Source organism: Oncorhynchus nerka, linkage group LG7, assembly GCF_034236695.1.
Source record: "Oncorhynchus nerka isolate Pitt River linkage group LG7, Oner_Uvic_2.0, whole genome shotgun sequence".
NCBI classification, from domain to species: Eukaryota; Metazoa; Chordata; class Actinopteri; order Salmoniformes; family Salmonidae; genus Oncorhynchus; species Oncorhynchus nerka.
The window spans coordinates 34961768-34988333 of record NC_088402.1 but is presented as its reverse complement, the minus strand read 5'-3'; the positions used below and the strand labels follow the sequence as shown (position 1 = coordinate 34988333).

The window sequence follows — 26566 nt, the reverse complement described above, 5'->3', positions numbered from 1 at the left end:
AATTAGCCTTATTCATAAAGGCTCATCAAAGATTATAACAATATACATGTCTCCTTGCCCCCCTTCAAATGTTCTCATCTATATTCATTTGTTTTCATTGTCCAATGACAACAAACGTTGGCTCCATTATTTTCCTCTTCAATTATTTAAGAGTTTTATTGATGGTAACTCTGCTTTGTGATGTGAAAATAAAATTTGTTAACACTTTACTTGACACCCAGCGTCATAACACGTTACGACACGGTCATAACCATGTCATAAAATGTCATAACAGCTGAAATACCTTGACATAACCTTTTGTGACATATATTGCATTCATATATGGATGGTTATAACACCTACATAAAAGTGTCAAAACCCACAAAACCTACCACAGAAGTTATTATATTGCTGGTTATGACAACTACACAAGAGTGTAAAAACCCACAAAACCTACCACACAAGGCAAAACATTCCATTACATGTTAGCCTTCTTGTCAACAGTACAAGAGTCGGACGAGAGGAATTTACTCCAGACACCAGAACAGGCCCTCATCCCAGTCATTCACAGGAGAAAGAGACGGAAAAGAGATCGGGATGCCTTGTGAGGATCTTCCGACGAGTGGCTAATCTGCCCTTTCCATCCGTACTACTGGCCAACGCACAATCGCTGGAAAATAAATTGGACGAGCTAAAAGCACGTACATCCTACTAATGGGACATTAAAAACTGTAATATCTGTATGTTTCACCGAGTCGTGGCTGAACGACGACATGATTAACATACAGCTGGCGGGTTTACACACTGCATCGGCAGGATAGAACAGCAGCCTCTGGTAAGACAAGGGGTGTGGGTCTATGTATATTTGTAAACAACAGCTTGTGCACGATATCTAGAGAATTCTCAAGGTTTTGCTCGCCTGAGGTAGTGTATCATGACAAGCTGTAGACCACACTATCTACCTAGAGAGTTTTCATCTGTATTTTTCGTAGCTGTCTACATACCACCACAGACTGATGCTGCCACTAAGACCACACTCAATGAGCTGTATACTGCCATAAGCAAACAGGAAAACGTTCATCCAGAGGCAGCGCTCCTAGTGACCGGGGACTTTAATGCAGGGAAATCTGTTTTACCTCATTTCTATGTTAAATTGTCAACCAGAGGGAAAAAAACTCTTGACCACTTTTACTCCACACACAGAGAAGCGTACAAAGCTCTCCCTCACCCTCCATATGGCAAATCTGACCATAATTCTGTCCTCCCGATTCCTGCTTACAAGCAAAAATTTAAGCAGGAAGCGTCAGTGACTCGGTCAATAAAAAAGTGGCCAGATGATGCAGATGCTAAGCTACAGGACTATTTTTCTAGCACAGACTGGAATATTTTCCGGGACTCTTCCGATGGCATACCCCAACCAGAAGCCATGGATTACAGGCAACATTCGCACTGAGCAAAAGGGAAGAGCTGACACTTTCAAAGAGTGGGACTCTAACCCGGAAGCTTATAAGAAATCCCGCTATGCCCTCCGACGAACTATCAAACAGGCAAAGCGTTAATACAGGACTAAGATCGAATCGTACTACACCGCCTCCGATGCTCGTCGGATGTGGCAGGGCTTGCAAACTACTACAGACTACAAAGGGATGCACAGCCAAGAGCTGCCCAGTGACACGAGCCTACCAGACGAGCTAAATTACTTCTATGCTCGCTTCGAGGCAAGTAACACTGAAACATGCATGAGAACACCAGCTGTTCCGGATGACTGTGTGATCACACTCTCTGCAGCCGATGTGAGTAAGACCTTTATACAGGTCAACATTCACAAGGCCGCAGAGTCAGACGGATTACCAGGATGTGTACTCTGAGTATGCGTTGACCAACTGGCAGGTGTCTTCACTGACATTTGGGCGGCAGGTAGTCTAGTGGTTAGTAACCGAAAGCTGACAAGGTAAAAATCTGTCATTCTGAACAAGGCAGTTAACCCACTGTCCCCCGGTAGGTCGTCATTGTAAACAGAATTTGTTTTTTAACTGACTTGCAAGGTTAAGTAAAGATTAAATAAATAAATAAAATAAGAATAGTAATTTTTAACCTCTCCCTGTCTGAGTCTGTAATACCAACATGTTTCAAGCAGACCACCATAGTTCCTGTGCCCCAATAACCATAAGGTAACCTGCCCAAATGACTACACCATTATCCCAGAAACCCTAGACCCACTCCAATTTGCATACTGCCCCAATAGATCCACAGATGATGCAATCTCTATTGCACTCCACACTGCCCTTTCACACCTGAACAAAAGGAACACCTATGTGAAAATGCTATTCATTGACTATTGCTCAGTGTTCAACACCATAGTGCCCTCAAAGCTCATCACTAAGCTAAGGACCCCAGGACTACACACCCCCCTCGGCAACTGGATCCTGGACTTCCTGACGGGCTGCCCCCAGGTGGTAAGGGTACTTACTCCCTGTTCACTCATGACCGCACGGCCTGCCAAGACTCCAACGCCATCTTTAAGTTTGCCAATGACACAACAGTGGTAGGCCTGATCACCAACAACGACGAGACAGCATATAGGGAGGAGGTCAGAGACCTGGCTGTGTGGTGCCAGGACAACAACCTCTCCCTCAACGTGATCAAAACTAAGGAGATGATTGTGGACTACAGGAAAAGGAGGACCGAGCACACCCCCATTCTCATCGATGGGGCTGCAGTGGAGCAGGTTGAGAGCTTCAAGTTCCTTGGTGTCCACAAACTAACATGGTCCAAGCACACCATGACAGTCACGAAGAGGGCACGACAAAACCTATTCCCCCTCAGGAGACTGAAAAGATTTGGCATGGGTCCTCAGATCCTCAAAAGGTTCTACAGTTGCACCATCGAGAGCATCCTGACTGGTTGCATCACTGCCTCGTACTCGGCCTACGACCGCAAGACACTACAGAGGGTAGTGTGTACAGCCCAGTACATCACTGGGACCAAGCTTCCTGCCATCCAGGACCTCTATACCAGGCGGTGTCAGATGAAGGCCCTAACAATTGTCAAAGACTCCAGCCACTCTAGTCATAGACTGTTCTCTCTGCTTCCGCACGGCAAGCGGTACCGAAGTCTAGTTCCAAGAGGCTTCTAAACAGCTTCTTCCCCCAAGCCATAAGACTACTGAACATCTAATCAAATGGCTACCCAGACTACTTGCATTGCCCCCTCTTTTACGCTGCTGCTACTCTCTGTTATTATCTATGCATAAGTCAGTTAAATAACACTACCCACATGTATATATTACCTCAACTTACCGGTCCCCGGTGTTTCTTAGTTTTTCAGGTATTTTTCTTAAAACTGCATTGTTGGTAAAGGGCTTGTAAGTAAGCATTTCACTGTAAGGTCTACACCTGCTGTATTCGGCGCATGTGACAAATAAAATTTGATTTGATTTTCTGAACAGTATGTTTGTTATATAACATTTTGTGAGATTAACCATATTGAATTATTATTGTAATTGCGCACACATTGAAGTGAGACATGCACATACCCCAATGCTCTGTTTCTGGTGACTGGGATGAATGCAGGAACAGATTTCAGGAGCAGGACAAGACACCCTCTTTTTGACTGATGACTGACATAAGGGCATGTACGTGATAGGTAGGTCTATCTGGCTTATATGATTATGATGGTCATAATGTTTCTTGACAGTGTCATAAAGTGCATTTAATGATGAAACAAACATAACTGTGGAGAATTAATTTTAACAACAACAAAGTACTTAAGAAACCAACTTTTAAACAAAAGAAAACTTCTTGGTAGGGAAAAAACACTTTTCAAAAATGTGGGTTTGACACTCTTTTGTAGGTGTCATAACCAATCATAAAATAACACAATATATGTCACAACATATATGGGTCATGACAGTGTTATGACCATATTGTGACAGGTTATGACAGCTGCTATGACATGTTATGACCGTGTCATAACGTGTTGTGACGCTATGCATCAAGTAAAGTGTTACCAAAAAGTTAATATTCACTTAATATATTTCTATTTGGCACTAAGGCACAGTTAATATCACACAAGCACAGCAAACATACGACAATGTGACGTTTTATGGTTACGCAGTTGCCTGGGTGGTTATGAATTACGTGTGTGTGTGTGTGTGTGTGTGTGTGTGTGTGTGTGTGTGTGTGTGTGTGTGTGTGTGTGTGTGTGTGTGTGTGTGTGTGAGCACGCCGAACAGTCGGTCTGAAACAACAGTGGCGTGATCGGTCAAGCGAGCGAGCGCCCCCCTCTCACACACTGATGTTGAACCCACATAGCTTTCCATGGGATCTGCTACATCAACATCCCCCATCAACATGCCCCCTCACTCGTTCACTCAGTCCCTCTCTGTCTCTCTCTTGATCGCTGTCCTCCTTTGGCTGCAGGGTTGTCAGGCCGAAGACTCACACCTTTTGGGTTCAGGTAACAAGGGCATTGATACTGTGGTGGCTAGAATGGAGGAACTCATGTTTGGATCTGGGCTTAGAAAGGTTTAGCCTGCCATAGAAATTCCTTGTGGGGTGAACTGGGTTCACATCAAATTCATTCATTGCCTGCATTTTGCCCATATCGCTGCCAACTTTTTCATGGGTTTGCTTGCTTTTATTACGCCTACTGTACATCTGTGCTGTTTTTGAGCCACATGCAATTGCATCCTAGGTTTATATTATCTTTAAGTCTGGTTTTGAGGTTAACCATGTTTTTGAAAAGGAGGATATATTAATTTAGGGATCATCTAGGAAATTACTCTGCGGTCAACTCTGACAAAGCAAGTAATAACTGAAAATAAACTACTGTAAGTTAAAACAAATCTATAAGCACAGGTATTGAAATAGGTAACAAGTGACAAATAATTTAAACTTGCACAGTCAGCATAAGAAATAAAGTTGTTATGTTTCTATTTATGCAACTTAAGTTTGACAAGAGTTAGATAATCAATAGTGTGATCTTTACCTTTTACAGAACCTTTACTTTTTGTAGTGGGAAAACTACTTTAGGTTTCACCTGTGTCAACAAGTGCATACGGTATGCAGTGCCTTCAGAAAGTATTCACACCCCTTTCATTTTCCCACATTTTTTGGTGTTACAGCCTGAATTTAAAATGGATTACATTTAGATGTTGTGTTACTGATCTAAACCCTATACCATATCATTTCAAAGTGAAATTTTGTTTGTAGAACATATTTAAAATGATTATAATAATTTTTTTTACGCTGAAATGTCTTGAGTCAGTACGTATTCAACCCGTTTGTTATGTCAAGCTTAAATAAGTTCAGGTGTAAAAATGTGCTTACCAAATTGCATAATAAGTTGCATGGACTCATTCCGTGTTCAATAATAGTGGTTAACATGATTTTTGAATGACTACCCCATCTCTGTACTCCACACATGCAATTATATGCAAGGTTCCTCAATTGAGTAGTGAATTTCATGTTCAGATCCAACCACAAAGACCAGGAAGGTTTTTAAATCGCTTGCAAAGAAGGGCACCAATTGGTAGATGGGTGAACAAAATAAAAAATAAGCACATATTGAATATCCGTTTGAGCATGGTGAAGCAATTCATTAGGCTTTGGATGGTGTACCAATACACCCAGTCACTGCAAAGATTCAGGCATTCTTCTTAACTCAGTTTCTGGAGAGATTTCATGGGATTTCATCATGAGGCCAATTGTCATTTTAAAACAGTTTGAGAAAACCGGGGATGGATCAACAACATAGTTACTCCACAATACTAACCTAAATGGCAGAGTGAAACAAAGGAAGCCTGTAAAGAATAACAACAATTTCAAAACATGCATCCTGTTAAGTAATACTGGAAAAACAATTGCTAAGAAATTCACTTTTTTGTCCTGAATACAAAACGTTATGTTTGGGGCAGATCCAACACAACACATCACTGAGTGCCACTTATCATATTTTAAAGTGTTGTGGTGGCTGCATCATGTTATGGGTATGCTTATCATCAGCATGGACTAGTTGTTTGGGGGGATAAAACCAAACGGAATACATGTAGGTAGGCTCGTGTCACTGGGCAGCTCTCGGCTGTGCTTCCCTTTGTAGTCTGTAGTAGCACAAGCAAAATCCAAGAGGAAAACCTAGTACAGTCTGCTTTCCAACCTTTCAGAAGGACAATAACCTAAAACACAAGGCCAAATCTACACTGATGTACCAAATTGTTAGATACTACTGCATTGTTGGAGCTAAGAACACAAGCATTTAGCTACACCCGCAATAACATCTGCTAAATATGTGTAAGTGACCAATAAAATTTGATTTGATGTTGCTTACCAAGACGACATTGAATGTTCATGAGTGGCCGAGTTACAGTTTTGACTTAAATTGTCTTGAAAATCTATGGAAAGACTTGAAAATGGCTGTCTAGCAATGATCAACAATCAACTTGACAAAGCTTGAAGAATTTAAAAAAGAATAATGTGCAAATATTGTACAATCCAAGTGTGCAAACCTCTTAGAGACCTCTTTAGAGACCCAAAAAGACTCACAACTGTAATCACTAAAGGTACTTCTACAAAGTATTGACACAGGGATGTGAATACTTATGTAAATGAGATATTTATGTATTCCATTTACAATAGATTTGCAAAAATGTCTAAAAACATGTTTTCACTTGGTCATTATGGGGTATAGTATGTGGGTGAGAGAAAAAAACTATTTAATCAATTTTGAATTCAGGCTGTAACACAACAAAAAGTGGAATACGTAAAGGGGTATGAATACTTTCTGAAGGCACTGTAAGTTCCAATTGAGATAACCACCTGACCTCCTCCCCAAAAAAGCAGAAAAACATGTATCTGTTGGCATTTGCGCCTCTTACGAAAAACAAAAGAGCAACAGGCTGACAATAAGTTGCTTGTGTTGATTTCCGACAATAGGTTTTGTTAACATTTTCTAATAACTTTCACGAATAAGCATTCATAAACCCCTTAATAGTTGACATGCTATTGATACAATTTTATTTAATAAATAATGGCATTGTTTTAAATTTAACAGAATGCTTAAATCAATTCAATCCATTCCTCAGTAGATGGAATAACTTCCCAGTTGCTTTAACCAGCAGAATATCTATTGTCAAATGAGTCTACTGCCACGGCTGAATTTCTGTAGTTCAATGCTTCCCATTGCTCCCCCTTCTGGCTATTGGGACAAACTACATAGTGTGGTATCTAAATGTATATGGAAAGGTAAGCATTCCTGGCTAAAATTAACAAACTTACAAGGGAAAGACGTACCAAACTTTAAATTGTATTTATACATTTAAATTGTATTTCCAGCTACTAGAGCTTCTTCCCATCCTAAATTGGTTTAGACATGATTCTACCGCTCCCTGGCTGAGTATAGAGAGACATATGGTGTCTCCTATTGCCCTGGAAGAGATGGTCTTCCCTCATATATCCCTTGAACAATGTCAATGTCACGGATCATTCCGGAACTGTCATTACGCACACCTGGTCCCTATTCCCATTTGATTAGTAATTGTATAAGTGTGCCCTTTGTTCACCATTGTCCTTTCGATTATTGTTCCAATGTCCGTTGGTTCGTGCTGTGTTGTTTTGTCTTTCGTGCCACGTGTAATGTGCAGATGATTACGGGTCTCGTCCCGTGTGATAATCATTGTGCGATTGTGTGTTTATTCGAGGTACTCCTCACTCTTTTGTTTGGGTCTCAACCCTATGTTTTGTATACGTGTTTGTTTGGTCTTCGTCCCCGTGCCATTCCTACGCATGTCTCCTGATCCTTTATACCGCCGTGACATTATACTACGCTTTGGTCCTATTATTGCTCACACAATCTCTATCTGGCGCAAAATTGAAAACAAAGGAACTGGGAATCAAAATGGCATACCCATACTCCAATATTTCAATAATGACTTGTGATCTGGAGGGCAGCCTTTTGCATCCCCCCCCCCCCCAATGGTCCAAATGTGGAATCTGTTCCCTTGCCAATATCATGGACAGTAATGGTTTGAGAAGATTCACAGATTTGAAGGATCCATACAGAATACCAGGCAACTCCTTTTTTCAATATTTACAATTTAGATCAGCTATGCTGGCCTATGGAGTCTCTTGGGGAAACCCAACTACCGAACCATCCAATGATGGTATTTATAAATGAATGATCTGGGCTCCCGAAAGGACTGATCTCTATAAACAACTTTGGGAAAGCTCATATTCTGAACTAGCCATTAAAAAAGTATGGTCGACAGATATAATTGAATCTGAACAACCCTAATATGAAAAAATATGACCTTGGTATCTGTATTTATCTCTAACACCAAGGAAATGTTTTACGGTTAAATTGTCCCCAACTGTTCACTCTGTCCCCTGAATCAGGTAGGCACATTCCTTCATATGATGTGGGAGTGCCCTGCAGTTAGTTGCTTCTGGGGCAAAGTTACAAAATTAAAGTTACAAAATGTATTTTGAAATGCATCATCGTAAATATTCAATGCTTTGCATCTATTATGTTACATAATAATGAGAGCGCAAAAAGATATGTTGGCTCTTAGATGGCAATCACCTCACTCTCTCCCAGTTCACCAGTGGATACCGTTACTATTAGAACTGATAACATTAGAATTATCGACAGCGAAAATGAATGGTGCTGCTAGTCAAGGAATAATTGAGGCCTGGACAAATATACCTAATTCTGTAAAATAATGATGTCAATTATCTTTTCCTGTTTATACTGAATTTATTATTACTTAAAACTCTATGTATTTCTTGCTTGCATTTTTCTTTTGTGTGGCAGCCCACGGGTACATTTTATATTAACTGATTATAATGGAAATGGATATTGTACCTGTAACCCCCAAAACCAAAAATGACAAAACAATTCCTGTATCGCTGCTATTCTAAAACTGAAGCATCAAACAATTTCCCAGAGATTCATCTGTGCTTCCTTTCCTTGCCCCCAAACTTAGTCCCCATTAATATAACTGAAGAATCAGACATGGCAAGCACCAAAGGAGTCCCCAGGATGGGGAAGATGCTTATTGAGCTGATGACCCTACTGGGGTGAGTATCTTATTTCAAATGTAGTCCGGGGTTGTGTCTCAATATTCTTGAATAGTTTAAGGAGACTCAGTCTTCTTTCCTTCATTCGCACTAATCTGAATGACTGGAGAGGACAGAACAATATAGAAGAGGCCAATCTAAGATTTATGTAGTTATGAAGCAAAGGAGATAGTGTAAGAGTGGTGTGAGAGTCAGTTATGAGTAATATAATTAGCTAGCTTTGGGATTAAGTATTGACCTTTGATCTAATTACCCACCAGGGCTGTTGGTTTGAGCAACAGCGCCATCCAGAGGCCTGACTATGACGACACTGCGGCCCCCGAGTTCCTCAACCCCTCCTGGATGGCGGACCTCCCGGACAGCCGCCCGCTGTCCGAGGTCACCATGCCTGGCACCCACAACACCATGGCCATCTACGGCGGAGCCTTGGCAGAGTGCCAGTCCTGGAGCCTGGCGTCACAGTTGCGTGCCGGTGTGCGCTTCCTGGACGTTCGTGTGCGCCATGTGCGTGGCAACCTCACCATCCACCACGGCGTGTCCTACCAGCGGGCGCACTTCGGTGACGTGCTGGAGGGCGTGGCTGACTTCCTACGTGAGTACCCCAGCGAGATGGTGCTGATGCGGCTCAAGGAGGAGTTCAGTGAGACCTTTGACATCTACGGGGCGGTGGTCGGCTACATTCACCTTTACGCCGATTGGGACCTGCTGTGGCACAGTCGGCTCATGCCAACTGTGGGACAGGCCAGAGGGAAGCTCATTGTCCTCCAGGACTTTGGCGGACCTGACCTCGGCATGCGCTACGGCTCCCTGGACATTGCAGACGACTGGAAGGTCATTTTCATTTTGAAAATTAAATTGTGGCTAAACATTTTTGTTGGGTCTCATATGCTTGTTGTCTCCTCAGGTCCCCACCCTCCTGCATGTGGCTGAGAAATGGCAAAGTGTGCACGAACACCTGGAGGCTGCACCTGTTGGCAACAAGGCCTATATCTTCCTCACCTATGGCAGCGGAGCGGGCATCTTTGCCTACCCCAACGCCATCGCCCAGCGAATCAATGCCCGCCTATACGACTACCTGATGGCACTGATAGGACAGAACAGGCGCTTCGGAATCATCACCATGGATTTCCCCGCCTCTCCCCTCCTTCAAATGATCATCAACTTCAACTGAGAGAGAGGTCCCTCATCTACTAAGCCTGCTACCATACAATCAACATAGATACTCTCAAATTAAAATTGTTGGGACACTACATGATGATTGGGAGTCCATTTTGCTCATTGTATGCTTATTTTCACTATACCTTGCTACTTAAGTAAGCAGTTGTTTATTGGTGAGGTTCGTCATCGCTCTTGACTTTCCAACAAGCGGGCAAAACTGGTTGCAATGATGTCAGACTGATATATTTTCTGACGTCATGGTCAGGTTGTGTACTAACTGTAAAAGGAAGTAAGACATCATAAATTGGTTATCATCTGGTCCCCACAACCAGAAAACCAGATACAACCAGAAAATAACATTGTTAAGATGTCCGATAGCTCATTTTGACCGCTGGCCAGGTGATCAAGGACGAGTCGCAATTCTAATTTGTGTAGCACCTCATCAAGAAAAGAACTATAGGAATTGACTATCACTATTTGAAAGGGCTAGTTCACTCCAAAATCAAAGTTTTCCAGATATGTTTGGACTTCAAAAGTTGTCTAATGTCGAGATGAATCTATGTCCCAATCCAGCTACAGCCCTAGTATGCCTATGGTGCCCATCTTTCTCATTCATATTGGGATTGATAAATATAGCTGGACCTACACAACAGTAGATCTGAAAATGTCTGAAAAACTTTAATTTTGGAGTGAACATTTACTTTAAGTGTTAATGTTCAAAGAAAACTGACACATTTGGGAAGAATGCCACACCCCCAAAACATGAACTCAAAACGGAAAATCGTTAGGACATCTTCGAGTAATCTCTGACATGTTATTGATTTCATCCTTACATGTGGTATTTAATATCTGTTGGACAGTGATGTCATTAAGATATGAACCCCTTTCAAACCCAGCAGTGTTTCAGTCACAACAATGACACAATGGCTGTATGATTGAACAGGCTATTCAAAATTGTCCATATAAAATAAATAGCTTTAATCCGCATCAAATGTATGCTTTGTTTGTGAATAATAATCAAATGGGAATTGACTGAATGGAGATTTTGAAAGAAAACAGCTGTGGAAATAATTGAACTGTGTTCAAGCAGGTGCGATGCTAGTAATTTTCCAACAGTGAAACCTTTGCTTTTATCGTTATGAATCAGTAAATAAATAACAAGCCTAGTTTGACCAACAACATTACTATGCACAATATATATACAGTGCCTTCAGAAAGTATTCAGGTCCCTTGACATTTCCACATTTTGTTACGTTACAGCCTTATTCTAAAATGGATTACATTTTTTAAAAATGCTATCTAAACACAATACCCCATAATGACAGAGCTAAAACAGGTTTCTAGAAATTTGTGCTCATTTATTAAATATAAAAAACAGAAATACCTTATTTACAAGGTTGAAGGAATTATCCGTAGAGCTCCAAGACAGGATTGTGTCGAGGTAAAGATCTGGGAAGGGTACCAAAAATGTCTGCAGCATTGAAGGTCTCCAAGAATACAGTGGCCTGAACCATTCTTAAATGGAATAAGTTTGGAACCACCAAGACTCTTCCTTGAGCTGGCCCCTGGCCAAACTAAGCAATTGGGGGAGAAGGGCCTTGGTCAGGGAGGTGAACAAGAATCCGATGGTCACTCTGACAGAGCTCTAGAGTCCCTCTGTGGAGATGCGAGAACCTTCCAGAAGGGCAACCATCTCTGCAGCACTCCATCAATCAGGTCTTTATGGTAGAGTGGCCAGACGGAAGCCACTCCTCAGTTAAAGGCACATGACAGCCCGCTTGGAGTTTGCCAAAAGGCACCTAAAGACTCTCAGACCATGAGAAACAAGATTCTCTGGTCTGATGAAACCAAGATTGAACTCTTTGGCCTGAATGCCAAGCATCACATCTGGAGAACCTGGCACCATCCCTACGGTGAAGCATGGTGGTGGCAGCATCATGCTGTGGGGATGTTTTTCAGCGGCAGGGACTGGGAAACTAGTCAGGATTGAAGCAAAGATGAACAGAGCAAAGTACAGAGCGATCCTTGATGAAAACCTGCTCCAGAGTGCTCAGGACCTCAGACTGGGGCAAAGGTTCACCTTCCAACAGGACAATGACCATAAGCACACAGCCAAGACAATGCAGAATTGGCTTCAGGACAAGTCTCTGAATGTCCTTAAGTGGCCAGCCAGAGCCCGGACCAAAGGTGCTTCAACAAAGTACTGAGTAAAGGGTCTGAATACTTATGTAAATGTGATATTACATTTTTTTATTTGTAATAAATGTCCAAAAATGTCTAAAAACCTGTTTTGGCTTTGTCTTTATGGGGTATTGTGTGTAGATTGATGAGGGAAAAAACAATTTAATCAATTTTAGAAAAAGGCTGTAACGTAACAAAATGTGGAAAAAGTCAAGGGGTCTGAATAGTTTCCTAATGTCCTGTATATGATATACTGAGTGAACATAACATGACATAGACAGACTTTCCATGATAGACTGACCAGGTGAATCCAGGTTAAAGATATTATCCCTTATTGATGCCAACTGTTAACTCCTCTTCATTCAGTGTAGATTAAGGGGAAAAATAACAAAAGCCCCTGTTGAGGGTACACTCAGAGCAAGGTCTTCCTTAAGAGGGCCAAGGCTGGGGTAACTAGCAGGACTGAGTTGAGTTGATAAGAGTGTTCTTAAGTGAGGTATCCTTGGACATGATTGTTAATTAGCCAGTTGCGGTCTACCAAAAGTCCAGATCCGTGGTACTGGTTTGATCACAGTAGGACTGGTGAGATTTTTTATTTGACATTTATTTAACCAGGCAAGTCAGTTAAGAACAAATTCTTATTTTCAATGACAGCCTGTTCAGGGGCAGAACGGGGTTTGAACTTGCAACCTTCCGGTTACGAGTCCAACGCTCTAACCACTAGGCTACCCTGCCACCCCATAATGTATTGAATGAGGAACTACAGTGCAGGTGACGCCTTGCGAGGTCATCTGGCTTGGTGAATTTAAAATTATAACGTGTAATGTTTTGATGGGTTACTACTACTATTGTTAGATATTATTGTGAGTTGTTTGTTATTCCTGGCACTTCACCGGAGGTGGAGGTTAAAATGAACGAAGTAAGATTGGATTTTTGAGGATCATGTTATGCAAGACATGGGTACTCTGTAGGTGGTTTTGCACATTTGGATAGACATAATATAATCTGTACCACAGTTATCGGGAGGGGGGGGGGGGGTTCTGGGGGGTTCTGTCTCGTACCCTGTGTGTCTAGTTTTTGTGTTTTCTGTGTGTATGAGTGAAAGAGCAGGAACCATGGAAGCACACGTGAGCAGAGGACACAGCATTCCAGATCCCCCAACGTCTGCCCTTGAAGTTGTGGTAGATAAGTGGGGAGGGGATATTTTGTAGCATGTGAAATTGTGGCATATTGAAGGAGGTTTTTCTTTGACAGGGACACTGAGTGTGACACTGTTGGATGAGGTTAGGGAGAGATGAACAGATTATGAGGGAACTAAGAAGGGGACTTTGATTACAACCAGCTCTGGGCTGAGAATGGCCATTATCAGGACCAACTGGTGGCCGTGTTGGGAAGAATAGGGGCACTGTATCCCACCAAAACTGACTGGACGACATCAGAGAATGCACCATGGCGAAGGATGAGCACTTGGTAGCGTATCGGAGGAGACTGGAAACTTGTTTCAGGCTGCACAGCGGCATCAGACCTAATGAACTGGCATATGGAGATCTGTTGAAGGATGCCCTCGTGAGAGGCCTGACACCAGACCTGGAGAAAGTGGTGAGAACCACCTGTATCAGTTTGGAAACTGAACCCCTGGCCACTGTGGTACAACATTGCAAACATGCTGAGCGACAACAAGAAAAAGTGAAGACTCAGACATTGCAAGCTGCCCATTTGACATTCTACCAAGGGCAGGTGCCTGCTGGAGTGGGAGGTGGTGCAAGTGGAGGAAAACCCAAACTTGGAAGTTGCTTCACCTGTGGCAAGACAGGCCATTTCGCTGCACAATGCAAACAAGCCCAGCAGCTGAGGGGAGAGGCAGGGGCGGACCAAGAGGCAGAGGAGCCCCGAGGGGGGCACCTCGAGGAGGAGGTCCACCCGGAGGACAAGGGCTGTGGTATCCCCCTGCTCAACAGCCATGGCAGCCGCCACTCAACCAATCCGCCACCATGGGGATCCCCAAGACAGAGGCCAATCTGGACAATGGCAGACCCTGTGCAATCCAGGACAAGAACAGGAGGAAGAATATTGACATGATGAAGAGACAATGTCTCATGTGACCCTGAAGAGGTGCACTGTGTTAAATCCTGATACTTTATAGGGATATTGTTATCCACGTCGGCACCAACGATGTTAGGATGAAACAGTCAGAGGTCACCAAGCGCAATATAGCTTAAGCGTGTAAATCAGATGGAAAGATGTGTCGGCATCGAGTAATTGTCTCTGGCCCCCTCCCAGTTAGGGGGAGTGATGAGCTCTATAACAGTCTCACAACTCAATCGCTGGTTGAAAACTGTTTTCTGCTCCTCCCAAAATATATAATTTGTAGATTTTTCTGGGACTCACCCACAAACAGGACTAAGCTTGGCCTGTTGAGGAGTGACGGACTCCATCCTAGCTGGAGGGGTGCTCTCATCTTATCTACGAACATAGACAGGGCTCTAACTCCCCTAGCTCTACAATGAAATAGGATGCAGGCCAGGCAGCAGGCTGTTAGCCAGCCTGCCAGCTTAGTTGAGTCTGCCACTAGCACAGTCAGTGTAGTCAGCTCAGCTATCCCCATTGAGACCGTGGCTGTGCCTCGACCTAGGTTGGGCAAACCTAAACATGGCAGTGTTCGCCACAAGCTTTTTATGTATCACACTGCAGCTGCTTTGGTCCAAGGGGCCAGATGGAAGGCTTATTTTGGGATCCATTGGTAGACCTATGGCTCTAACAGCTAAAATGGGCCTATGTGGGTTTGAGGACTCAGTGGATTTCATTTGGGAGCTTTGAGTATTCTCTGGAAGTTATTAAAAGAGGCATTGCAATGTAAAACAATAATTGTTGTCAGAACTGGTGAAGAGGCAAGTATGAATAAAACTATTGAGGGACAAATTCGCTTGCAGTTGAATACATTTCTTGGTAGACTATAACCCTGATGATGGCAGCAAGACAGCAGCCTGGTGGACATTATCATGAGACAATGAATTCCAGTGGAGGCTTTTCAGAAGAGGAAGGGGAGGACCATCCTCCTCTGTGAATTTCATAAAATTGAAAATAGTGAAATTAATAAAGTTATCCTTTTTAGATAAAATTATACTAAATATATTCACGTCACCAAATAATTGATTAAAATACACTGTTTTGCTATGTGGGTCTACAGTAGCTTCAACAGCACTCTGTAGGGTAGCACCATGGTGTAGCCAGCCGGAGGACAGCTAGCTTCCATCATTCTCTGGGTAATTTCACTTCAATACAAAACCTAGGAGGCTCATGGTTCTCACCCCCTTTCACGGCCTTACACAGTAATTATGACAACTTCCGCGGGACATGTTCCAACCTATCAGAGCTCTTGCAGCATGAACTGACATGTTGTCCATCCAATCAAAGGATAAGAGAATGAGTATAGTACTGAAAGCTGAAGCTACAGCTAGCTAGCACTGCGGTGTATAGATTGTGGTGAGTAGTTCACTGAGAGAGAAAGATAATAGTTGAACAGTTTTGATCAAATATATTTCTTGAAAAATGAAGGAGAAGCAAGAGAGAGATAGAACTAGCTATATTTCATTGTATTTTTTTTCTCTCACTTCGCTAGCGAATGCAGCTAGCTAGTTTAGTCTACTCAAACACCCAGCTCGAACAGAGAGGGATGCTATGTTAGCTAGCTGGCGATAGCTATCCAACACTGGAACTCTTCCAAGTCAAGGTAAGCTTTTGGTTTGATCAATTTATTGCTACAACTGCTAAACTGCTTATCCTGTACTGCATGATTGTAGCGGTTTTACTTACGCGTTAGTTCTAGTAGCTATGTTGACTAGCTATGACATTAGCTAATATGGTGACAATGATGTAGGCTGTGTGTAGCGGTTATAATATGAAGGTTTGGCTTGGAAAGATTTTCTTGCTTGGTCACAGACAGCTGATGTGTTGTGCACTGAAGTCCACAAGCGAAGGTAAAAGGTGAGAGGAGGAGAGCATGTATATTTATTTATTTATTTAATTTTTCCGTTATTTTACCAGGTAAGTTGACTGAGAACATGTTCTCATTTACAGCAACGACCTGGGGAATAGTTACAGGGGAGAGGGGGTGAATGTGCCAATTGTAAACTGGGGATTATTAGTTGACTGTGGTGGTTTGAGGTCCAGATTGGGAATTTAGCCAGGACACTGGGGTTAACACCCCTACTCTTGCAATAAGTGCCATGGGATCTTTAGTGACTTCAGAGAGTCAGGACATCCGTTTAACGTCCCATCCGAAAGACAGCACCCTACACAGGGCAGTGTCCCCAATCACTGCCCTGGGGAATTGGGATATTTTTTAGACCAGGGGAAAGAGTGCCTCCTACTGGCCCTCCAACACCACTTCCAGCAACATCTGGTCTCCCATCCAGGGACTGACCAGGACCAACCCTAGATGCGAGTAGGAACTCTACAAAGAGCAAATGATCATGCTGTTTTTATGTGGCTGCTATGAAAGTGAACTGTATTTGCATGTGATCAGGGGTGTTTTAATTCCACATAGTCGGTTGAAAAATGTTTTCTTAAATGGAAGAAAACAGAACAAAACAGGGATCTTTAAACAGGTCAACATTCACAAGGCCGCAGGGCCAGACTGATTACCAGGACGTGTACTCCAAGCATGCGCTGACCAACTGGCAAGTGTCTTCATTGACATTTTCAACCTCTTCCTGTCTGAGTCTGTAATACCAACATGTTTCAAGCAGACAACCATAGTCCCTGTGCCCAAGAACACTTAGGTAACCTGCCTAAATGACTACCGACCCATAGCACTCACGTCTGTAGCCGTGAAGCGCTTTGAAAGTCTGGTCAAGGCTCCCATCAACAGCATTATCCCAGAAACCCTAGACCCACTCCAATTTGCATACCACCCCAACATATCCACAGATGATGCAATATGGGGCCAAGCTTCCTGCCATCCAGGACCTCTGTACCAGGCAGTGTCAGAGGAAGGCCCTACCGCTCGGCAAGCGGTACCAGAGCGCCAAGTCTAGGTCCAAGAGGCTTCTAAACAGCTTCTACCCCCGAGCCATAAGAATCCTGAACATCTTATCAAATGGCTACCCAGACTATTTGAATTGTAGCTCTACCTACATGTACACATTACCTCAACTAACCGGTGCCCACTGACTCTGTACTGGTACCCCCTCTATATAGCCACGTTATTGTTATTTTATTGCTGCTCTTTAATTATTCGTTACTTTTATTTTTTTAATAGGCATTTTCTTAAAACTGCATTGTTGTTTAAGGGCTTGTAAGTAAGCATACCTGTTGTATTCAGTGCATGTGACACATTTGATTTGATTGACATACCTGAATTTGTCCAATAGATACTCTTGTTTGCAACTGTTGGACTAATGATTACACACTAGATCAGCTAGATGCAGGCAGGAGTGTGAAAAGTGGTATTTGAATGTGTCAGTCTGTCACCTACTCAAATGTTTCTGTCGACCTGTGCGTCTATGTTGTAAACTAATTAATAGGCTAAATTGTAAAAACATCATGATAGGTATAGGGAATACTTGAGTCCTGTAGTAGCCTAAACCTATCTATGTTACATTTAGCTGGGTGAATGGAATATGAATGAGTCATCCAATATGCTGGTAATAGAAATGGCCATGTAAAGAATGTACTCCCTCATCTTAATCATCACTGGTGAATTCATAGCCTTTACCAAAACACATACACACAACCTATATTTCTCTCTCTCACACAGGTATGTTTCTTTATGAAATTGCATAAAATAATTCCAACGTTTTCATTCAAATCATTCCTAATATAAATTACCCTTAAACATTTTGACGGAAGATACAAGTATTGCAGGCTTCATTTAAGATTCCTATCTGGGGTCCTTTCCTTCGTAGTCGCTCATGTGACGCACATCAACAGCGCCTAGTCAAGTGTAACCAGCTAGCCGATTAGTATGAATTTCAAGATCTTGTTTGATTCATAACATTAACGCCACCTTGCTTTAGTACAGTTTGAAAATAACAGTTGTGCAGTGTTGAATACAAACGGGAATTTTATAGGCAGCTAATCTGACAACCATGTGGAGCACCAGCCGTCATGTCCTTCAGGATCTAGTCCGGGAGTTTACGAAAAAGACACATTCCTCGGTTCAGTGTTTTTCACAAACATCATGCAAGGTAAAGTTAGTTTTGTTTTTGAGTGAATGATAACATTTTTCTGTTTTTTAACGTAGGCAGGAATAATATATAAGGTTGCAAGCTAAATGGGTGCTGCTAACACAGGAGGTTGGTGGCACCTCAATTGGGGAGGATGGGCACTTGGTAATGGCTGGAGCAGAATGTGTGGAAAGGTGTCAAACACATGAGCTGTGTAAGAATACCAATAATGTATACTACATAATGAGCATATACTACTAGTTAATTTTAGTATACTGTAAATTAATGTTATCCTTTCATTTGAGTGTACTAGCGCTTCGCATGTCTACCGGAAGTTGATGCTGTTTCTATGCATCTTGTTAGAATAAAAAATGACTAGCTAGAGATCTGACGACTTCATTGAAAATGTCCATTAACACACAACGACTATACCACTTAGCTAAGCTAAGAATGACGTGAATAAATCAAGACAATAAACATTGGGTAGTGTAGATAGCATTTAGTTAATATACCAGCAAGTTTGATGTATTAGTAGCCAACTAATGTTAAGTAGCTAACTAACAACGGTACATACAAGCAACTGCAGTAGTGAGGCTGAATGAATTGTCAGCCAACCTAATGTAATTATTTGAAAAGTAATTACTTTATTACATTGCTGAAAAAAATTACAAATTAATATTTGTGCTAATTACCTAAAGCAATGTTTTTGTATTTTTGTCATTTACTTCAAATCTGAAAATGAAGCCACACCCATTTTATGAAGAATTGCATTATGAGCCCTAAATGCACAGAAATAGTGTCCACAGTATACTTTGTATTTTAGTTAATGTAGTACGACATCTGGGAACTTTTGGCATACAGTACTATGTCCAATAAGCATACTCCACTTTTGTCACAAATGGTATGGTCTTACTTCAAGTCTTCTGGTCAGGCTCCGTAGACGGGCACATCGCGCACCGCTCCCGAGCATACTACTCGACAATGTCCAGTCTATTGACAATAAGGTAGACGAAATCCGAGCAAAGGTTGCCTTCCAGAGAGACATCAGAGACTGTAATGTTCTTTGTTTCATGGAAACATGGCTCACTCGAGACACGCTATCGGAGTCGATACAGCCACTTGGTTTCTTCACGCATCGCGCCGACAGAAACAAGCATCTCTCTGGTAAGAAGAAGGTGCATGGGTGTATGCCTTATGATTAACGAGACGTGGTGTGATCATAACAACATACAGGAACTCAAGTCCTTTTGTTCACCTGATTTAGAATTTCTCACATATCAAAGGCCGACCACATTCTCTACCAAGAGAATTCTGTTCGATCATAATCACAGTCATGTATATTCCCCCCCAAGCAGACACATCGACAGCCCTGAAAGAACTTCATTTTGCTTTTACACCTGCATTGTTTGGGGTTTTAGGCTGGGTTTCTGTACAGCACTTTGAGATATCAGCTGATGTACAAAGGGCTATATAAATAAATTTGATTTGATTTGACTATGTAAACTGGAAACCACATATCCTGAGGCTGCATTCATTGTAGCTGGGGCTTTTAACAAAGCTAATCTGAAAACAAGGCTCCCAAAATTCTATCAGCATATCGATTGCGCTACCCGGGCTGGCGCAACCCTGGATCATTGTTATTCTAACTTCCGTGATGCATATAAGGCCCTCTCCCGCTCTCCTTTAGGAAAAACTGACTACGACTCCATTTTGTTGCTCCCAGCCTATAGACAGAAACTTAAACAGGAAGCACCTGCGCTCAGGTCTGTTCAATGCTGGTCCAACCAATCGGATTCCACGCTTCAAGATTGCTTCAATCACTGGACTGGGATATGTTCCGCATAGCGTCGAACAACAACATTGATGAATACGCTGATTCGGTGAGAGAGTTTATTAACAAGTGCATCGGTGATGTTGTACCCACAGCGTCTATTAAAACATTCCCAACCAGAAACCGTGGATTGATGGCAGCATTCGCACAAAACTGAAAGCGCAAACCTCTGCTTTTAATCAGAGCAAGGTGACCGGAAACATGACCGAATATAAACAGTGTAGCTATTCCCTCCGCAAGGCAATCAAACAAGCTAAGCATCAGTATAGAGACAAAGTAGAGTTGCAATTCAACGGCTCAGACACGAGAGGAATGTGGCGGTCTACAGTCAATCTCGGACTACAAAAGAAAAACCAGCCCCGTCGCGGACCACGATGTCTTGCTCCCAGACAGACTAAACAACTTCTTTGCTCGCTTTGAGGACAATACAGTGCCACTAACATGGCCCGCTACCAAAACCTGCGGGCTCTCCTTCACTGCAGCCAACGTGAACGTGAGTAAAACATTTAAACGTGTTAACCCTCGCAAGGCTGCAGGCCCAGACGGCATCCCCAGCCGCATCCTTAGAGCATGCACGGACCAGCTGGCTGATGTGTTTCCGGACATATTCAATCAATCCTTATCCCAGTCTGCTGTTCCCACATGCTTCAAGGGGCACCGTTGTTCCTGTTCCCAAGAAAGCTAAGGTAACTGAGGTAAATGACTACCGCCCATAGCACTCACTTCCGTCATCATGAAGTGCTTTGAGACCAGTCAAGGACCATATCACCTCCACCCTACCTGACACCCTAGACCCACTCCGATTTGCTTACCGCCCCAATAGATCCACAGACGACGCAATCACACTGCCCTAACCCATCTGGACAAGAGGAATACCTATGTAAGAATGCTGTTCATTGACTACAGCTCAGCATTTAACGCCATAGTACCCTCCAAACTCGTCATTAAGCTCAAGACCCTGGGTCTCGACCCCGCCCTGTGCAACTGGGTCCTGGACTCCCCCAGGTGGTGAGGGTAGGTAAAATCTCCATCCCGCTGATCCTCAACACTGGGGCCCCACAAGGGTGCGTTCTCAGCCCTCCTGTAGTCCCTGTTCACCCACGACTGCGTGGCCATGCACGCCTCCAACTCAATCATCAAGTTAGCAGACAAGCCTCCCGGGTGGCGCAGTGGTTAAGGGCGCTGTACTGCAGTGCCAGCTGTGCCACCAGAGACCCTGGGTTCGCGCCCAGGCTCTGTCGTAACCGTCCGCGACCGGAAGGTCTGTGGGACGACGCACAATTGGCCTAGCGTCGTCCGGGTTAGGGAGGGCTTGGCCGGTAGGGATATCCTTGTCTTATCGCGCACCAACAACTCCTGTGGCGGGCCGGGCGCAGGTGCACGGTGTTTCCTCCGACACATTGGTGTGGCTGGCTTCCGGGTTGGATGCGCGCTGTGTTAAGAAGCAGTGCGCCTTGGTTGGGTTGTGTATCGGAGGACGCATGGCTTTCAACCTTCGTCTCTACCGAGCCCGTACGCGAGTTGTAGCGATGAGACAAGATAGTAGCTACTAAAAACAATTGGATACCACGAAATTGGTGAGAAAAAGGGGTAAAAAATGTGTACGTTTTAAGTTCCGCGGCGTACACATCACAGACAAACTGAAATGGTCCACCACACAGACAGCGTGGTGAGAAGGCTCAGGAGGCTGAAGAAATTCGGCTTGTCATCAAAAACACTCACAAACTTTTACAGATGCACAATCGAGAGCATCCTGTCAGGCTGTATCACCACCTAGTACGGCAACTGCTCCGCCCATAACCGTAAGGCTCTCCAGGGTCTGCACAAAGGTCTGCACAAAGCATCACTGGGGGCAAACTACCTGCCCTCAGGACGCCTACACCACCTGATGTCACAGGAAGGCAAAAAAGATCATCAAGGACAACAACCACCTGAGCCACTGTCTGTTCACCCCGCTATCATCCAGAAGGTGAGGTCAGTACAGGTGCATCAAAGCGGGGACCGAGAGACTAAAAAACAGCTTCTATCTCAAGGTCATCAGACTGTTTAACAGCCATCACTAACATTGAGTGACTGCTGCCAACATACTGATTCAACTCTAGCCACCTTAATAATGGAAAAATGTGATGTAATAAATGTATCACTAGCCACTTTAAACAATGACACTTTATATAATGTTTACATACCCAACATTACTCATCTCATATGTATATACTGTACTCTATACCATCTACTGTATCTTGCCATTCATATATTTATGTACATATTCTTATTCATTCCTTTACACTTGTGTGTGTATTATAAGGTAGTTGTTGTGAAATTGATAGGTTAGATTACTTGTTAGATATTACTGCATGGTCGGAACTAGAAGCACAAGCATTTCGCTACACTCACATTAACATCTGCTAACCATGTGTATGTGACAAATAAAATTTTATTTTATTTTGATTTGTTAGTATGAGTATTCAAACACTGCTAGTGTTTCCATGTGTTTTGTGGAATTCCATTGGCTCCGTTCAAGACATTATTATGAGCAGTCTTCCCCTCAGCAGCCTCCCGTGAATTAGACAGAGATATTAGAGAAAGGAGTCTGGAATCCCATTGGACAATGAGCAACCTCGTCTCAGAGCATTTCGTATTATTCTGTACATAAATCTGAGACTCTCTCCATTTAGTACGGTATGTATTAATTTGTGGCTGTCCATTACCCATTTCGTATGATATGGGAATTAAATTTTGGATTATATGTTACAAATTTGCAAAACGTACAATGGGTTACGAATGTGCTCAATTTGATATGTTATGAATTCTAGCGAGGTAGCTAACATATGCTAGGCTAGGGTTTAAGTTTAGGAGTTAGGTTAGGGGAAGAGTTAGCTAAAAAGGTTAAGATTAGGAAGGGTTAGCTAACATGCTGAGTAATTGCAAAGTAACTAAAAAGTTGTAAGTAGTTGAAAAGTTGCTAAAATGCTAAAATTGAACATGAGATTTGAACTCGAAACCCCCACCTATCTACCCGACCAACCACCCTCCATTTGTTTTTTAAAAGTAAGCATCTGTCTGTAACCATACAAAATGTAACATACTGAATTAATTATCCTGGCTTTACATACAGAATAGTATGAAATGCTCTGAGACCAGGTTGCAACGAATGGAGGAACGTATAACACCCTGCCAAGCAGACTTTTGATCAATCGTGTTCACGTTGTCATGCTGCGTTGTGTGGCTGCTAAGCTGTTTGTCCATCGATCATATTTTAAAGTCAGGGTTTGAGTCGAGAAAGATGCCTATTTTCCTAAAGTACACAATGTCATGATTCCTAAACAAGAGTTTGTATTGGACAAATTCAGGTATGTCCCTCCCCGTTTTAGTTACATTTTTTGTTTGTTTCCATTTGGTTCTTAAACAGTAAACAGTTTCTGTAATGAATATACCCCTGGGGAACAAAGCTCTCCTACTATACCCCATTCTCTCTCTTGCACAGAATACAGTTGTGGTCGAGCGTTGGTGGCAGGTCCCATTGTCCAAAGAGGGCCGCCCACCAAGACTATACCCTCGGCGACATCGGGTCTACAAAGTGGTAGAGGACACAAAGCATGCTCCTAAGGAGAAGATGGAACTCATCCTCTCACAGACTGTGGCTAGTACGTATGCCTGTTTGTTCTTCCAATATCCGGACAAGGATATTACTTAGCATGAAGTATTGGGCATGCATGCATTCTAATATATTTGTGGCTTTATTATCAGAGCTTGGTGGGCGAGGTGACACTGTGTTTGTGAAAAAGTCTGTTGGACGCAATAACCTCCTGGCCCAAGGCCTGGCAGTCTACCCATCACCAGAAAACAAAGCGATGTTTGCAGAGGAGCTGAGGGTGAGTGTTTTCTTTAGATGTATTGGGGGTATGGATGTAGAAAAAGGTTCATGGGTGTGAGTCTGCCATTTTTATTGTAGGGTTGATGAAACATAGCTGGATCCTATGTTATATGCAGTCCTTATATTGCACCTCCTAAAACAGACGTATCATTTCCCTCTACAGCTTTTACATGAAGGGAGGCCCGAGGAGAGAATCCAAACCCGCACAGGACAGCTGGTGAGCAGGGCATTCCTTTTTCCTTTAGTTCATCTCATTTCTAAGGCTAACCCCTGCTTAAGTTGGTGTACTGTGGCTGTGTTGCTCATCACCAACCGTTTGTCTGAAACAACTAGAATAATATTTAATAGATCCTATTTGTACTTCTGTATTTGCAAATGAACATCGCTCCTACTACCCATTAGTCTGTCAGTTGTCTCCAACCGAGCTGTGTGTCTTGTTTGCAGACGGTGGAGATCCTGAAGCATATGGAGTTGAAGGTTGAGAAAAGAACCTCCATTGAGTATGACATCACCAAAGAGATTGTCTGCAGACAGATTCTCCAGAAGGTAAGACCGGGCTTGTAGATTATTCAGTAAAATGAAAAATGGAGGACATTCATCCTTCCTTGAAGCAGTCACAGATCTGCGAGGGTTGGATTATCACCATTTTCATCAAACAGACAGTAATGGAGCAATTTCACGGTTGAAAATGTTCAACAAACCATACAACTCTATGCACAAGTACTACTTTCAACGATTTTCACTGAACATTTGACAAAAACATATTTACTTGAAGAACAGGGCAGATGCAAAGTTGGGTAGCAGAATGATGGCACAAACCGTCATTCTGTTACCAAACTTTGCAACTGCAAATGTGTTTTTGTAAGATTGTTAAAAGTAGTCCTTGTGCGTAGTTGTATGTTTAAACTTTTCAATGATTGGTTTTTGTTGACATTAAAGTGAAAAAAATTGGGAGTCTCAGCAACACTGTTACTGTGGAATTGTCCACATTCACTCATGTTTCACTCCAATTTGTAAGTCGCTCTGGATAAGAGCGTCTGCTAAATGACTTAAATGTTAAATGTCTAAGTGGTGTCGGTTTGGTAGCATTTTCTACCATGTTCTGTAACAAAGGTTGCCAATGATGACTGAGAAGCAGTCATTGCTTTCACTTCAATCTTTTGATTTAGTCTTCTCTTCTCATCTTTTTCCTATTCAGCGGGGCATATTTGTGCCACCTCATGCACTGAGACTACCGGAAGAGTCCATCAAAGACCTGGGAGATTACTGGTGTGAGGTCACAGTAAGGGCACAACTTCATATTTCACTGTGTTGACATTTTATTTTGTCTGGTCTAAATGCATGGAACTGTGGGTTTTATTGGTAATTTTCACCAATGAATGCATTGGCTTTTTACTACCAAAATAACTATTCTCTTTCATTACTAATGAAGAGAGCAGCAGCTCAAATGGCTCTGGTCTGGTATCAGACAGGATGAGCATGGTTGCCTCCCAGAGACTGAGGAGCCAAAATGGTTGAGATTATTTAAGGCATTCCATTAACACTAGAACCGCCACTGACTTTTGTGAATAAAGTATATTTAACACACTGACGTTGTTAGAATTTAGATATGTTTGTTCTGAGCAGTTTTAGGACATGTCATTCCCCTCCCGCCCTTCCTTTACCCGACAGTTGGCTGCCCATCTAGCAACGTCCCATCAAAACTACACCTATATCAAAACTATTTTCACACATATATTAGTAGATTTAGCTTTTTTTATTTTGTATTATTTGGGGAAACTAATTTGCTGCAATTAGTTTTTGCCATAGTGCAGAGAAATTTGCAGTTTTAAATCTACACATTTGCCTTTTTATAGCTAATTTCCTACAATTCTACACATTTTGTCATGGCTCATGATATCTGGGGGGTTAAGGTTAGTGTCCTGTGTTCATATGCCTTTTCTCGTCTCCCCAGGTTAATGGGATAGATACTGTGCGCATCCCCATGTCGGTGGTGCCCTTTGAAGACCCTACAGCGACTGGGCGCAAACTGTTGAAAAGGCAAAAGCAGGAGGAGACTGTCGCAGCTGCAGTACAAGAGGCCCCTATTCCAGAAGCGACTCAGGAAAAAGACAAAGAACCCCACGATTGAGGACTAAACTTTAAGTACTCCAAAGCTACTTTGTCATTACTAGATGCTCACGGGACGGTTTACTGTTTGACTCATGATTAAAGCATCTTTGGATCTGTTTTGAAAGTGCAAGATTAAGTTATATATTGTATTCTAGTCTCATTTTGTAATTTCATTATTTTCATATGCATG

The 26566-nt window shown here is 42.6% G+C and overlaps 2 protein-coding genes across 3 annotated transcripts; both read left to right on the top strand.

The window, feature by feature from the left end:
* Positions 1 to 4250: 4250 nt before the first annotated feature.
* Positions 4251 to 11192, top strand: si:dkey-266f7.9 (uncharacterized protein LOC100006223 homolog). 2 transcript variants are annotated; one of them, XM_029665456.1, is made up of 4 exons: positions 4251 to 4437; positions 8960 to 9053; positions 9314 to 9884; positions 9958 to 11192. In XM_029665456.1, the coding sequence occupies exons 1-4, from the start codon at positions 4299 to 4301 to the stop codon at positions 10222 to 10224; spliced, it is 1071 nt and encodes a 356-aa protein (XP_029521316.1). In that variant the 5' UTR covers positions 4251 to 4298; the 3' UTR covers positions 10225 to 11192. The 2 variants fall into 2 exon arrangements, with proteins under 2 accessions (XP_029521316.1, XP_064876108.1); XM_065020036.1 differs by lacking the exon at positions 4251 to 4437 and adding an exon at positions 7539 to 7675.
* Positions 11193 to 18296: 7104 nt separating this feature from the next.
* On the top strand, positions 18297 to 26516 carry mrpl9 (mitochondrial ribosomal protein L9). Its single transcript, XM_029663300.2, has 7 exons — positions 18297 to 18580; positions 23875 to 24034; positions 24138 to 24262; positions 24428 to 24481; positions 24709 to 24810; positions 25463 to 25546; positions 26219 to 26516. Exons 1-7 carry the CDS (start codon positions 18482 to 18484, stop codon positions 26393 to 26395), a joined length of 801 nt encoding a protein of 266 aa, XP_029519160.1. The 5' UTR covers positions 18297 to 18481; the 3' UTR covers positions 26396 to 26516.
* Positions 26517 to 26566: the final 50 nt, after the last annotated feature.

Coding starts and splice junctions, on each gene's coding strand:
- si:dkey-266f7.9 (XM_029665456.1), top strand. CDS start 4,299: ATGGGATCTGCTACATCAACATCCCCCATCAACATGCCCCCTCACTCG. Junction 4,438..8,959: donor CTCACACCTTTTGGGTTCAG/GTAACAAGGGCA, acceptor CCCCAAACTTAG/TCCCCATTAATATAACTGAA. Junction 9,885..9,957: donor ACATTGCAGACGACTGGAAG/GTCATTTTCATT, acceptor TTGTCTCCTCAG/GTCCCCACCCTCCTGCATGT.
- mrpl9 (XM_029663300.2), top strand. CDS start 18,482: ATGTGGAGCACCAGCCGTCATGTCCTTCAGGATCTAGTCCGGGAGTTT. Junction 24,482..24,708: donor AAACCCGCACAGGACAGCTG/GTGAGCAGGGCA, acceptor TCTTGTTTGCAG/ACGGTGGAGATCCTGAAGCA. Junction 25,547..26,218: donor ATTACTGGTGTGAGGTCACA/GTAAGGGCACAA, acceptor TCGTCTCCCCAG/GTTAATGGGATAGATACTGT.